The sequence below is a fragment of the Chaetodon auriga genome, chromosome 7, assembly GCF_051107435.1.
Source record: "Chaetodon auriga isolate fChaAug3 chromosome 7, fChaAug3.hap1, whole genome shotgun sequence".
Taxonomy (NCBI): Eukaryota; Metazoa; Chordata; class Actinopteri; order Chaetodontiformes; family Chaetodontidae; genus Chaetodon; species Chaetodon auriga.
In genome coordinates, this window is record NC_135080.1 from 4,213,693 (window position 1) to 4,228,734 (window position 15,042).

General features: G+C 40.8%; 1 protein-coding gene across 3 annotated transcripts in view; it reads left to right on the forward strand.

Moving 5' to 3' along the window:
- cntn5 (contactin 5) overlaps positions 1–15,042 on the forward strand; it is an 87,813-nt gene that overhangs the window by 42,512 nt on the left and 30,259 nt on the right. For all 3 annotated transcript variants that reach the window (XM_076735563.1, XM_076735561.1, XM_076735562.1), the window contains exons 4-8: positions 298–421; positions 532–707; positions 6,688–6,783; positions 10,040–10,243; positions 14,572–14,674. In XM_076735563.1, the coding sequence (XP_076591678.1) occupies positions 298–421; positions 532–707; positions 6,688–6,783; positions 10,040–10,243; positions 14,572–14,674 (703 nt within the window). The remainder of the gene's footprint in view (positions 1–297; positions 422–531; positions 708–6,687; positions 6,784–10,039; positions 10,244–14,571; positions 14,675–15,042) is intronic.

Here is a 15,042-nt window from a genome sequence, read left to right on the forward strand (position 1 = left end):
GGCTTCAGGATAACTAGAATGACTTCTTCGTGCTGAATAATCAGATCAGTTACACAATATAACAGTGTCATCACCCAAAATCTGCATTGTGCTGCAGAATGCCATGCTACTCAGTGTTACAGTCCATTTTGCTGTTTGTAATTCCATCACACTATGCAGCTGTACTTCATCTGAAACATGCACTTGCACTAACCAAACTGGGGAGTAATAGAAAAAGTAATTGGCTGTTAAAAGAGAGTGGCGCTCACGTTGTGATAATTGCACTCATCCTTGTGTTTGCCTCTTTTTTCCTCATAGAAAGTGAAGAGTTTGGGCCTGTTTTTATCCAGGAGCCAGATGATATCATTTTTCCTTTGGATTCTGGTGAAAAGAAGGTGGTGATGCACTGTGAAGCACGGGGGAATCCACCACCCAAATACAGGTGAGGCATACATTTGTCTGTCTCCTAAATGCACTCCTACCTTCACGGCTCATTAGCTTGGTGTTCACCACGAATGCATTAATATCTCCTCCTCTTCCTGTGTTTTGCAGTTGGTACATCAATCGGACAGAAGTAGATGCAGAGACAGATTATCGCTACAGCTTAATCGATGGAAACTTAATTATTACCAATGCAAGTGAGATCACTGACTATGGGAAGTACCAGTGTAAAGCAGAGAACAGCTTTGGGACCGTCTTAAGTCGAGACGCTCTTCTGCAGTTTGCATGTGAGTAGACTTTTTAATTTATTTCAAGCATCTGTACAATTGTACATACACAGGGTCTGTGTATTTGACACACTCTGCACAGCAGCATGTAGCTCTGTGTGTCTATGTTGGAAAAGGTGCATTTTAATCCGTCAGACTTGAAGAATACGGCTTTCATATGAAGCAAATAATTAGCCCCAAGCCCCTTGTCTCACTGAGTCAAAATAAACCTGTTTGCTTCTGGGGGTAAATAAACACTACGCTGTCTACAGTAAGGTTTTGTTGCTGAGTTTAGCTCCCACCGGCTCCATCTGATACTGCTGAGTTGCTCCGTTAACAGGGTTTGTGCCCTCAAATGCCATGTCTCAATGGTAAATGAGAGCAAAAAGCACATTTCTTCCCCCGGTAATCCCTGGACTAACTCCAAAACATTATCACAGACTAAGGCGGCACACGCGGAGAGACCAGGGGCACAATGCTCAGAGGAAAATGCATTGTTGGTTTTCTCTGCAGTTTCCTCGGGAGCAATGACCATAATAGCCTTATTGGCATGTCTGCGGGGAGATTACCGGTCTCACTCACTGAGCTTTTGCTAGAAAGTATAGTACATGGTCTCATGTGTTGTTATGGGGACTTGCAGTTATTACAGGAATTACTCAGGAAACAAATGGCTAGATTAGCCTGAAAGTATATAAACAGTAAAAAAAAAGCAAAAAAAAAAGTTTCATAAAAGCACTATTTTCTGCAGGCCAACAGACGTTGTTGTTCTTGTTTGTTTTTTTGCTCTTTTGGTAAGTTTCATATATTTTACTGTGGTCAAAAATGTGAGCAGAAATCAGAAGACCTGTCATAATTAAATATAAGCCAGACTGCGCTGGCAGGCAGACATGCCCAGATGGTAAAGCACAGACAAGCTTCAAAAAGTGCTGCTACTTTCTGAGGGACAGAAGCTGCACCTCAACATGTACTGTCCAGATCTTTTCCTCCCCAGCTCTCCACTCGAGTGTCAAGTCAGTATGTGAAGAAAATCAGCTTGTGCCTTTTTTTTCCTGAACTCGCCTGGAAATGAGCAGTCTAACGTGCAGACACTCATTTATTAGCCGAAGCTTCAAGATGAGACACAGGGAGCTATTTTTAGTTGTGCATGAATACTGTGCAATTGTTTGACACTATATGATCCATCGCATTCACACTGGTGATTTGTAAGAGTCTTGCAGTAAGTTTTAGTTCACTGGAATCAGGGTGGTGTTTTGCAAAGGCACCATCTTTACTGTGCATTTCATTTGTTGAAGCTGCTGTGGGTACCTGTCATCTTTTAGACTAAGATGTCTGCAGTTCTGTCAGACTTGAAACAAAGCTAAGGAAACTACAGATGTGTCATATAGTGCAAATGATTGTGCGGATGTGTACTGGAGCATATTCTCCCTGTTTTACTGTATTTAAAACTTCAACATAATGCTTCTAAAAATTAACCTCACATTGGAAAGCACAAGACTAGCAGCAACCAGTATGACTACCCAAGTATCCTGAATATAGCAGAATTTTCTGCTTATCAATTTCAAACCAGTTGCATCTAATTAATTTGGCTAATTGCAATTCTTCCAATGCTTTGGCAGAAATTTAAGTCTTAAAACATATTAAGGCATAAGCGTTGGGTATTTCTGGCCTCATGTTTGCTTGACAGGCAGGTGTGTCAGCTGAGTTGATGTCCACTTGTTTGTCATGCATCAGCTTCAGCCAAGACACCTTTGCACAAAATTGGATTTTCTAGTGGCGGTAACAGACAGGTCAGTCGGTATCCTGTTGCTGGGGCCTTGACATGGCGCAGACGCAGACACACTGTGCCCAGTTGGAAGTATTACAGTGAAAATAGCTTGTAATTGAACAAAATGCCATCATTATTATTCAACTCTCGCTGCTGAATCAAAGCAGTTCCTTCAAGTTCTGTACAGTGTGGCGTGTTTTCTGCGGCCTGGGGGTTTGGAGCCACAGCCCTAAAATATCACTCACTGAATAAACATGCGTGGCCATCTCTCATGTACTATTGAGTCAGCAGCAAATCCCACACCTCACCAACTGCTGTTGTGGTGAGACCTGAAGAACCAGTTAGACATGTGCATGTGGGAGAATGAACAGTTCTTTGTAGACAGAGTATATGCATAGTATCATCATACAGTGAAGGAAACACTGGAGCACTTACTTATGAATCTAGTTTAGAAATCAAGTGTTGCATATTCTATTCATTTTCGTAAAGATCATACACATTCAGCAAGCTGCCTTATTAGTGTCGTTCCTAAATAAGCTGAACTCAACATGAGATTTCAGTAGATGCTGCTGCCTCCTGATCATTGCTAAGCTAACATAAGCAAATTTAAATGTAATTTTATGGACGGCTGTTTGGCGTCTGAAGCAACAGATTTGTGTGACTCTTTCTTCAGCTTTGAGTACAAACACTCGACTGCATCAGTGTGTAATAGGCTCATACTCCGTCTACATTTCTTAAAAGGCGACCCTTCAAAAGGCTAGCCACAGAAACAAAGAAGAGGTGCCCTGCAGCACACATTTGGATGCAGAACCTTCCCTCTCTCTCAGCATCACAAATGGTGGATATTTATCACTCAGCGTGGAGCTCAACTTTTTCAAACACTTTTCATGTTGGCACTGCACATTTTCAGGCGCTGACACAGTTGTCGACTGCTTTTACCAGTTCAGATGCGCAACAGTAATTCTTTTCCACATAAGATGAATGTTTTAACGAAGTAATTACATGCTTTTGCTGTTCTTGAAATAGGCTGGTCAACTTAATTCTCTTGTGTTGCACAATCAGTGTGTGTCACATCCAGCCAGCCACATTAGTCTCCCAATTACCAACTACCTGCTGTAAGTTCAAGCAGAGCATGCTAAATCCTTGAATGAATTTTGCGGGGTCCGGCAAAGGTTGAAATTAATGTGTCTGTGCAGCACTCCACTGTACCCTCTGGTCCAGAGGGTTGTTAAGTCAAGCTGGCGAGCTGAACACAGCTCTGTTTCATGCAGGGAATCAGGGAAGAGGCAGAGTGGACCAGCCAGAGTGCATGAGGAAAGGTTCAGTCAAGGCTCTCTATATTCCATCCACTGGTCGTGTACTCTGCTCCAAAGATGTTTCAGTAGGATGCTTTTTTTCTCTCTTTGTTTTGAAATTCTGAGCTGCTGAACTCACACTCGGGCTGTTTTTCAGCCGTGACTTTGAAGGCAGCAGGCAGAAAGGAGGCCTCTGATCTTTCTCCCCAAAGACTTCTTCCCTCTCTGCAGACGTGATTCTGGCTGAGGCTCAGGTATCGAGCCACTCTGAGCACTACAGTAGTAATAAAATTAACGGGATGCTTTGACTCGAGCATTGGAAACCCCACCACCACCACCACCACACACACACACGCCTACTAAATGTTCTACAAATCTGAAATGATCAGTCGTTAATGCCCGCTGATTGAATTCATACTGATCTTGAAATAACTAATTTGCATTGAGCACCTGCCCCTGTGCTTGCTGCACATTTCATCACTGCATGTCTGGAGTTTAAACATTTATGTGGACATATGTTGACTTGTAATTTTTGAGGATGCTTTAATGACCGCGCTGTTTTTACATTATTAAAATGTCATTAATATTGATTCACTTACATAATTGTAGTCAGCAAAGGGAAATCATAGGTCAGTAAAAACCTCGTCTCCTGGTTCCATAACATATAAATGCTTCGAACGTTGACATCTTATTTTAGATGGCTGAAACACCAGCTTGGCTTTTCTTTTATATTTTCAAGTGAAGTGATCATTCTTCTATATTGCACTTCTCACCAAGCAGCCATCAGTACTGTAGGAATATGTAGGTGGGTCTTTGATTTTTTTTTTCTTTCTCAGTTATCGTGTCCATTACTGCTAACCATGAGTTATTTATTTCAAACAAGCAGTGTTGCCGTAGCCTGATATATAAATGTAGAAATTCTCAGGTGCCTGGAGATGTTTCTGAGGAAGGACCTCTCCCATTGCTGTTTGTTTTCAACAGCAAGTGCAATGGGTCTCTAAAACTGAATATCCTGCACCGCAGGTTGAATTGTTATCCTTCTATAGCAGCTGGCTCGTATCAAAGCGCAAATACATAAAGAGGAAAATTACATTCAGTATTTTTTAACTGAGGGAAGCCATCTCAGAAGGCCTGTGTTTCCACAATATGTAGCCCGGCTGAATAATTGAAGGTATTTACAGAAACACATATACTCACAAGTGGTTCGTGCCAAGTACAGCAGTCATGTTGCAGGTCAGTAACTGCTGCTGTACTTCAGCAGTTAGATGTAGAAACCATTGGTCAGTGCGTTTGTGTTAGTTATTTGCTCACTTATTAATTTAAGTCCTCTGTATCAATGGATGAAAAATCTACTGAGCGACCTTTACCTGCTGTCTATTCGCTCGTTAAAGCTACAGTGGAGAGCATTGATAGCTTATGACTTCATGAATTCAAAAGGAAACTGAAGTAGAAGGAAGCTACAGTGACAAAAAGACAGGGTGGTGACAGCTGCTGGTGAATCATTAGTGAACATGGTGACAATCGGTGGCTCTCCACTCCAATACTCTGCTGACAGGTTGTTGGCACAAATATATCAACACTAGTCACACAGCAAATGGGCCAAGATGATGGGATTGAGTTTCACCAGCACAGTAGTCTAAGACGGCTCGAATAAGAAAATGGCAAGTCGATGTAAAAACACATCACAACGCAGAGAACCAGCAGCTTCCAGTTTGAACCCAACACTGAACTGACGGTCCCATCTGCGGGAAATCTATTTAAGGTTAAAGGGTCAATCATTCCTAGTTAATTTTAAATAACACTGGGAGCCGAGAGAAGATTTCTACAATCGTGTGCATTTGCACGCAGTCTGCAGCTGATAAACTGTTCAGGGCTGGATCTGCCTTGTTTGAAGCACAGGAAGTGGTCAGCATGGCAGATTGATTTGTGGTGTGAATTGAATGCTTGCAAATCCATGTTTTATGACAGGCTGCTCTCCTGGTTGATTCTGCTGTGAAAGTGCAGCAAACCACATGAAATATTCACTCTTCCTCTTCTTCTCTGACATAGTTGAGCTGTTTCTCCTTACCATAGTCCTGCCAATGTTTTAAATGCCTTAAATGAACCTTTAGTTTTGTGTATTTGTTTATATTCATGTATTTTAAAGAAATAGTTGCATGACCAGGACAGAAAGTGAAACACAACTCAGTGCTTTATGAGGAGAAAAAGGAGACCATGCAGATGTTTTGAAAAATAAAGAAATACGTGCTGACGGGAAATTGACTTTGTGCTACATTTTAAGATGGAGGCCGTGAACTATGATCGTTATTAAATGTGCCAGAAATTTAGACGAGATGCAGGTTTCACAAGTCACTCTGAGGCATAATTATCCAACAGTTCCAGGGTAATGGTAAACACTGCCCCTCAAAGTGATGAAATGAAAGTGGTGGAGACACAGAGACCCGCCCTGGGTCAGCAGCCTGTCGCTCCACACTTTGGCATCGCTTCAACCAGAAATTAAGCAGGCAGGGTTTGGTTCGGCTGCAGTTCTGGGATTTCAGATCAAACCTGCCGTGTTTTACTTCCACAGAAAAACAAAAACTGCCACGTTAGTGCATTGAAAACACTGTCGGAACAGGAGTTTTAGAAAAGGTAATATCATATGAAAGATGATTTAATCCAACAATTTATCCACTTCAGTTCTACAGCATAGATTCAATAATTCTTCCAAACAGCATGACAGCTCGACAAATGTTAACTGAGCAAACATCTAAACTTCACTCAGTCAGCAGTAATTCTCTTCTCAACCTCACACCGAGACACCAGTTCAAAGAATGACTTATCTCCAGGTCCCCTTCCTTTTTGTTCCTGTTAACCATTTGGTGCTGGAGACCTACAGTTAACGCTTTTTTTTTTTTTTTATTACTGTTTGCTGAGGGATTGTCTTTGTGTGCTGTTCCAGATCTCGGTGCTTTCAGTGGGAAGACCAGAGGAGGGGTTTCTGTGCGTGAAGGCCAAGGCGTGGTCCTCATGTGTACCCCTCCTCCTCATTCATCAGGTAAGAGTTTAAACCTTCAGTCACCTGAGGAAGAAGAAAAAACATTCCTTTTCTCTGGGTTTGTCAAAAAACTCATTCATCACAATTCTAACAGTTATTATTATCATCGTGCAAAGGTGAATGATTGCGCCCATTATTTATTTATTTATTTATGTATTGCATTGTATTTTGATGGTTAGTTTTAGTGCCCGTCCGTCTCCCATCCATCCAGCCGTGCTGTTCAAATGATGTGATAAGTTATGGCGACAGCAGAGCTGGAGCACAGATTCTCAGAGATCAGATTTGCTGGGTCATTAGAAATGAAAAGAAATGTAACACAGCCAATTATTTCACATAGGCAGAGCACAGACACTGCTGTTTGATGGCGTATCTTGAATATGCCTCTCTGCAGTTGTCCTCTAATGTAAGCTCTTATGTGAGCCATGAATCATCCAGGCTTTCTGTTTGCATCAGCTCTGTCATACCGCTGCACTGCACCCGTGGGAATGCTTTCCAAGTGCTCTTCAGCACCCGCTTCCATTTGCGGATGGCATTTCGAATGTCTCGATAGCAACCGGAGAGTCAGTGATTAAGAAAAAGGAGGCGATTAATGATTAACGATTCCTGATGATTGACAGATTAAAGTGTGGTGCAGATGTGCAGGAGTGCAGAAGTTCTCCATCAATCACAGCACAGATGTTGCCTTTGCTCCAGGTGGATGTCATTTTTCACACTGCAGTAACAGGTCACACCAGCGTACATAATGCTTTTATTTTTCCACCACGGTTTTCTCTTGAATGGCTGAAAGTGTGACTGACATAAAATTAGAATCAGACTGTGGAGATGATGTTACGCAGTGAGATCAGTTTAATGGAAATAGTGATTTTCTGTCATTTAGGGTTTGTTACAGTCTTGCTGCTGTAAGCTGTAAAATCCATCCAGGTTTCAGTCACGATGACATGCGAGAAGACCCTCATGTTACATTGGTTGTATTAGATTGACTGACTGGATCAGTACAGAATATTTTATATAGATAAGCACTCAGCTGTTAAAAGTGCAATTCAGAATAATGAGATTATAACCTCAGTACCAAAAGTCGACTGCTGTGGCTCATTTTAATACTTTGATCATTCTTGTTTTTGTTGTCTGAATGAAGTCGCTAAATTAATTGTGACAGAGGTTGTCAAATCAGCATTCATGAACCAAAGACGGCAAACAAATAAGAAACGACACAAAAGATCAGATCTGCAAAGTGGCACTTAAAACGAAGCCGTGATCAAAGGTTTTGGAAAGTTTCCAACTCCCTTTCGCTCTATTTCTGTGGTTAAAAAGTTCAAAGTGTTATAGAAAAATGTTCTTTATATCTCACAAGCTTTAACGGTCCCTCAACTAAAACAGTAAAAAAAAAAACAACTCCCTCTTAGTTTTAGCTGCTTTAATGTTATTTATCTACACAAACAGCGGCCTTCAAATAGTCATACTACAGTCACAAAGTTAAGGTTTCTTAAGCCAGATTTGTCTCATTGTTGGAGTATTTACCTCTTAGATTTTGGTAAATGGCAGGCCGGCCTCAACAGGCTGTTGGGCCTTTATTTGATGCGTATTTTTCATGTTTATGGATTATGCTCAAATACACAGCACAGGTAAGATTATAATTTATTTCTTCAACGTTGCTGACATGAAATGAAAAATGATCTCCAACCTTTAAGATAATTTAAAACAGCGCCACAGCCATAACATTTGCTGGTGTGATGAATGCCTTGGTGTGTCAGAGCGTGTCACCATTGAAATTCAGATTGTGTAGGGAGTGTTAAACAATGTTTGGCTTAAATTGGCTGTGGTGTGATTCAGAGACATTAAAACGCCACTTGAATTAGATAGGTCTCATGGCTGAAAATAACGTGGAATCACTCAGATGTGAAAAGTTTATTATTTTCCATTTTGTGGCTTTGACGGCTTGTGATGAGTTTTCATGTGTCTCTGATAAATAGTGTTTTACCTTTTATGAAGTATGCTGAGGTTTGAAAAAGCCTGTTGAACCTCAGGTGTCTATTCTGTTTTATGGAGTCCAGTCAGTCAGCTTGTGTTGTAGCTGTCTGGATTACAACCATGTGCCTCATTCCTGCTTCCTGTCAAGTCATCGTCTCAGTAGATTAAGCAAATGATGCTGCATGTGTAAACTAATCTGCTCACATCCAATATTTCACTCAGTTTTCTGCACTTTTATTGCAGCCACTAACTGTGGGTGTTGAATTAAGTTCAGATCTTTCAGGTCTGAACATCTTTGAAACTACTCATTATTTCCAAGATGACATCGATAGTATGAAGAATGTATAGCCGTCTGTTTTTTGTCCAGAAAGTACAACATTTAATAGATTAATTTGTCCCAGAGTTCATAAGTCATCTTTTTTTTTTTTCAACATAATGATGGATGTTGCTGTGTAGAAGTATGCACAATAGACACAACAGTCTGCATCCATTCATACATTCATACATCCATCCATTTTATTACCCACTTAGTCCTATTCAGGTCACTTTGCCAATTATTTGTGCCTCCTTTTTACTTTTTTCAATGCAAACTCACATATTCTGCTCTAAGAAACTGTGTAATCTTTCTTTTTGAACAATTTAATTTGTATATCAGCATGCACTGTAAAGAATACTAAACACATAAGCTGCCAAGTCTGCCAGGGATCGGGGGTTTATATCCTACACTATCACACACTGTTATTCATGAATAAAATATAAAAGATTCAACCTAGATGCAAATAGCTTCATAATCTTTCAAAGATTATTAGCGAGACGCACAGCCGAGCTCACTGGAAACAGTCCACCCTGAATTTCAGTTATCATGCACCAGTTTTACCTTTCTGACAGCATCACCAATTAATTAGAATAACTGTGCTGCAAATAGCCGGCTCATTAAGGTTCTTTTTCATTGCCATTTTTTTCATCTTTAAGGGCCTCTGTGTTTTTTTTTCTGTGCTTTGTATAAACTAACTTAAAGCTGATGAGCAAGCTGGTCCTTTGTTGCTGTCCAAATCCCACACTCATTACGTCTTTAAATTATTATTGTGTCACAGGCATTGAGCAGTAATTAATATTAGCAATGTGGCGCTAAATTATCACTGGTTAATAGTTTTCTGTGTTTATTTGAAATGCTTTAAAACAGTATATACAGTATTCTAATGGTAGCTCACCTCATACACTATTGTGCATGGAGTGTTTTTACCAAATGCTAGAATTCTACATGTGTTGTCTCCACTTGCTTTTATAGAGGTCGTCTACAGCTGGGTGTTTAACGAGTTCCCCTCATTTGTCGCTGAGGACAGTCGGCGCTTCATCTCCCAGGACACGGGAAACCTGTACATCTCAAAGGTGCAGCCCTCTGACGTAGGAAGCTACATCTGTCTGGTGAAGAACACGGTGACGAACGCGCGGGTTCTGAGCCCTCCAACACCTCTAACGCTGAAAACCGACGGTGAGGCTCTCAGATTTGTAGCTCCTCTCATACACGATAGGCCCTGATTTGTATGAATGCCCCAGACAGACAAATCTAATGGATTTCATTGGATAAACCTCACAGAAAGTGTTGCAGAGACCTCTCTGTTCATTTGAAAGTGTAAAAATGTTTTGATTTGTGCTTCCTCCTTCTGAACTTGTTCAGCACAGACGGAAATCTAAAAGCATATTTTATATTCTGCCGGAGTATTTCATGATATTATAATGTGTTCGGAGAAAAAACCTGAGATCAGATAGGTTAATAAAAGTTAGGCGGTCTCTGCTTTTCGCTGAGCACTCGTGTTAGTGGAGAGCGTTATGAATTCCATACACACCGTAAATAAACAGTGAGCAATGCTTTAACATTAATGTGGGGAGCCTTCTTCACTCACAATGTGCTTTGGTGAAACTGGCCATCAGGGAAATCATTTTCCAGCATAAAATTAACTGAATCAATGGCCCTTGCTGTGGATGGGATTTTGCTATTTTATACTAGCCTCTCAGGAGCCATGCGGCGGAGCTGTTTGTTGGATTCAGGTGTGGATTTCACCTACAGGCTTTTTACATCTGATTACACACAGAGACGTCCGTCACTTCACACAGGTGCCTGTCATTGTCAAGGTTTCAAAGAGCCACTGAGATTACATCCCCAGTGATGCTGTGAAAGGGCCTCTGTGCCTCGGAACCAGGGCTGCTCCAAATGCTGCAACACGAGTTTACCTCTTAAGGATTACATCGCTTCCAGCAAGAGTCCTGCTCTGTATTTGCATAACCTTGTATGGAGTGGCCCCCAGAGACATGCATAATACTAAGCACATAACCATGCTAAATTGGTTTGCGCTCTCATTAATCAAGATGCAAAACACAGTGAGAAGGGCATGTGGTCAGCCTGCTATCTTAATATGCTGAGCGTTGAATGAACTTTTCAGCATCCGTGTCGTGATGTGTGGCTATGGCATGCTGGCTGACGGACAGCACCGTCACCTGCAACACGACGCAGCATGGCCAAATCAAATCTCTACAGCTGTAGGTCCATTATGCCAAAGAATGTCTTGGCATCTCTCGCTCTGCGAATCTCATGATGTTCTGCTGCCTTCTATATTGTGAATTTGGGTCTGAAATGCCGAAAATTGCATTGGCACACCTCACAGCAGACACCCAAATGCTCCCATGCTGTGGGCACCCCTCAGTCATTGGAATCTGACCAATCAGATGCTGCAATCTGTGCCTCAGTAAAAGTGAGTGATTATTACACAGTAGACAGTTCAAGCTGGATCTGTGTGTGGCTCGCCACTGTCAGCTCCAACCATGAGTCTCTTAATCAAAACAAGCATCTGGGCTCCATTATACCCTGCTGGAAGCCATTGATCGTCAATTCACAATCCACCTTGAGCAGAGCTGGGCTAAGCACTGAATTCTGGGCTAATGCACTGTTTTTTAAACAGACATACAGTTCATCTCAGAAACACGCTCCTTTCTGATTGATCTGTTTAGTTTGAATAGAAGCAAGTGCGTAATGTTACTGTGTGAGTCAAATTTCTGTAAATTATGAACAAATCTGATATTTTACAGTCTGTTATGCAGTTCTGTAGTTGACACCAGCATCTATCCGTCTGCAGCCGTTGTTTGTCAGTCATAGCATTCTTTTGATTAAAGGAACACAAACCTCAGGGAGGTTTTATTTATAGTTGATAGTTATAATTATGTGGTGATAGTTTAGTGACAGTTATGTAAAAGCGGGGGCTCACTTTTACATGAGCTCTATTGACAATTGTTGATTACAGCCTTAATTTGATGGAAATTGTCAGTGATAAGCTGCTATCATTCTATCATTCAAAGTGATTGACAGGTCATTTAAAACATGTTTCCACCTCACGTGGATGCTGTCGCACACGTTGGACTTTCAACAGTTGTTTTCACTCACAGATGAGCGGTAAAGCTTCCCGTTGGACTGCAGTGCTGCTGGTGTTATTATTGTCATAAGACATTTTCTCTCCCCACACTGACAGTAATATCAGTGAAACATAATGTTTGTATGTGTCTCCATATGGTCGTGTCTTGTGTTAGACTGCAAATTGTTATTGAGGACCTCAGGCCCAGTGCCTTATTGGATGTCGACATGATTTTTTTTTTTACTAACCATCATAGTGCAGTAGTCAAAACAACTCAATGTTCATTAACCTGAGTGTACCCTCTCTGCTATGACCACTTACTTACTTTCAATTAACACACAACTGATATGGTAAAGAACACCACTGTTCCTTTCAAAGCAACGCGGTATTTTTGGATTGGATGTAGTGGCGTCACATTTTCATTGTCTGCATGTGAAATTACAGCCTTAACCCCAACAAGAAATTTTAGTTTAATAAATAATTAAAGTTACATTGCCAGAGATCAGCTAGTTTATGGCAACACTTTGTGCAATATTAATCACGGTCTTTGTATAAAACATGGATGCCTTGCTAATGCAGTATAGATGGAGGATCAGTGCCTCTAGGGCGGCTTCCTCACTGAGTCCCACAGTGGGGGTGTGACAATCCAATTACAATTAGGAGACCAGTCCAGCTGTCAAGTGTATGCAGATGAAGAAAGCAAGAGGAAATTGTCAGGAAATTATTACCATTTTACTGTTTAACATTTCACAAATAAAAAGGAAATGTCAAATTTGGATTTAAATCTGAGTATTTCATAATGTTTTCATGCATTTTAAAGCAGTTTTATTAATTTGGATTATTGAAGTTATGTATTGATTGTTCCATTTTCTATTTTCTTATCAGACTTTTAAAGGTTCTCCTGCATTCGTGCTTCTGAGAGGTGTCTTAAAATGCCTCTATCGCTGCATCAGAAAGCCAATGCAACACGTTCAAGGCTGTAAGCTCGGCGTCCCAGTAAATTTCAGGACAGGCAGCTTTGAAATTGGTCCTCAGAAGAACAAAGCACAACAGAAATCTATAATTTTCATGTGTTTAATAAATGAAACTGGAACATAAAATATAAATCTAAACTACAAATGAGGTAGTAGAAAGTCTAGACGTTATTTATTTCAATTCCATCAAGTCTAGCCACTGAGACTGAATATCATATTGAATATACTATGGCATGATGCTGTGAAATATTGCAAATTCATTATATGTGAAGGGCTGCTTTGGAGCCATAAATGTTGAGAATGAGATTGAAATTGAAAAGTTCTTTGGAACAAATATCATAAAACTACTTTTCCATTCATAGTAGGCCACAATTCAGTAACCCCACTCCTCCTTTGCGGCATTCATTTTACCACATAAAAAGTGTCAGGTACACGTAGGAGGTGTAATTATGGTTTCTCAAATGTCATGTCGGTCATTTGTCTTACTGATCATGTGCGTTACAGTGCACATGCAGCAGCACTGCACGTCGTCTGATGTGTTTTGCTGTGAATTCAGGAAGGTGCCTGGGAAGGTTAGCAGTGCGTCCGTCAGTGGTGCAACATGCCACCATTCTGTTAATATTCATCTGTAAAGGGTCACAAACTCCCATTTAATAAGGAAGATAATAATAATTAGATCCCAGATGAAGGTGTTTTCCTTTGTTGCTCCAAATGTGCTCATTGCCAACTGATGTATCGTTCCTGCAAATGGATATAAATGACCACCTTACATGCAGATGAATAATCAAAAAAAAAAAAGTGACAACATGTTATCGCTTGTGTCTTTCACAATGTGTTTGTAGAATTGTCGAGCGGATTACTAATTCTCAAGGATAACACACTACTTGTAAGCTTTTCTACCATTTCTTACCCAGCAGGCTTTGTGGTGATGACAGTATGCTACCTTTGTGGAATTTGGCTCACAGGACAGCATTTTCTGACTGATCCTGATTATACTTTATTCCAGTATGTTCATCTAAAATATGATGAAATAAAATTGAATAATTCAGTTGCTCTCTATTTGATCTAAACCAGCATCACCACCCCTATCAATAAACAGTGTATAAATTAAAGGTGCATAGTTGAAATGCACGCCAGATGGCATGCATAATGTGCAGACCCACACCTGTGCACAGCACCATGTGTATTTTGAGGTGTCTATACATCAGGAAGCTTTGATTTGCTGCTTCATGTTTTTTCTTCAGTTGTTTCTTACATACATAAAACAGGCACCAGAGCGATAAGAACTGAACATCCCTATTATCTTTAAAACACTTTTCCCAGTCTCTGTGTAGCACACTGCAGGTAAAGATGAGGGGAATGGGGGGAAATGGACGGGTAAGTAGCTGGTTCAATCCGCTTGGTACTAATGTTTGCCATTCCTCTTTCTTAACCTTTTCCAGGTGTCATGGGTGAATATGAGCCCAAAATTGAAGTGCATTTCCCGACATCTGTTCTGGCTGCCAAAGGAGTCACTGTCAGGCTAGAGTGCTTTGCTCTGGGGAAGTAAGTAAACAAGGACATATTGCACAAATATAGGAAGTTTTTTATTACAGCGGTATCATATTAATCACCTGGAACAATAAACTACAGGCTATCACTGCTCTGTTCCTGAGAGATCCTTTAGATAATACTCCTTTTGTTTTTCACTCTTCTTTAAATTACATTATTCCATTACCTGAATGGGAACCAGGCATATCTTGTCTTCAGGCACAATGTTAAGTGAGTGTAGAGAAGTGCAGCATCGTAGCTCAGCTGTTAGATGGCATGTTAGTGCATGGGGGGAAGACTGAATAGGGAATTCAGCCCCAGGGACCCATGTGTTCTCATAATTGAGAGCCCTAATGTATCTGTGTTTCCTGGGCGCTTTCAGG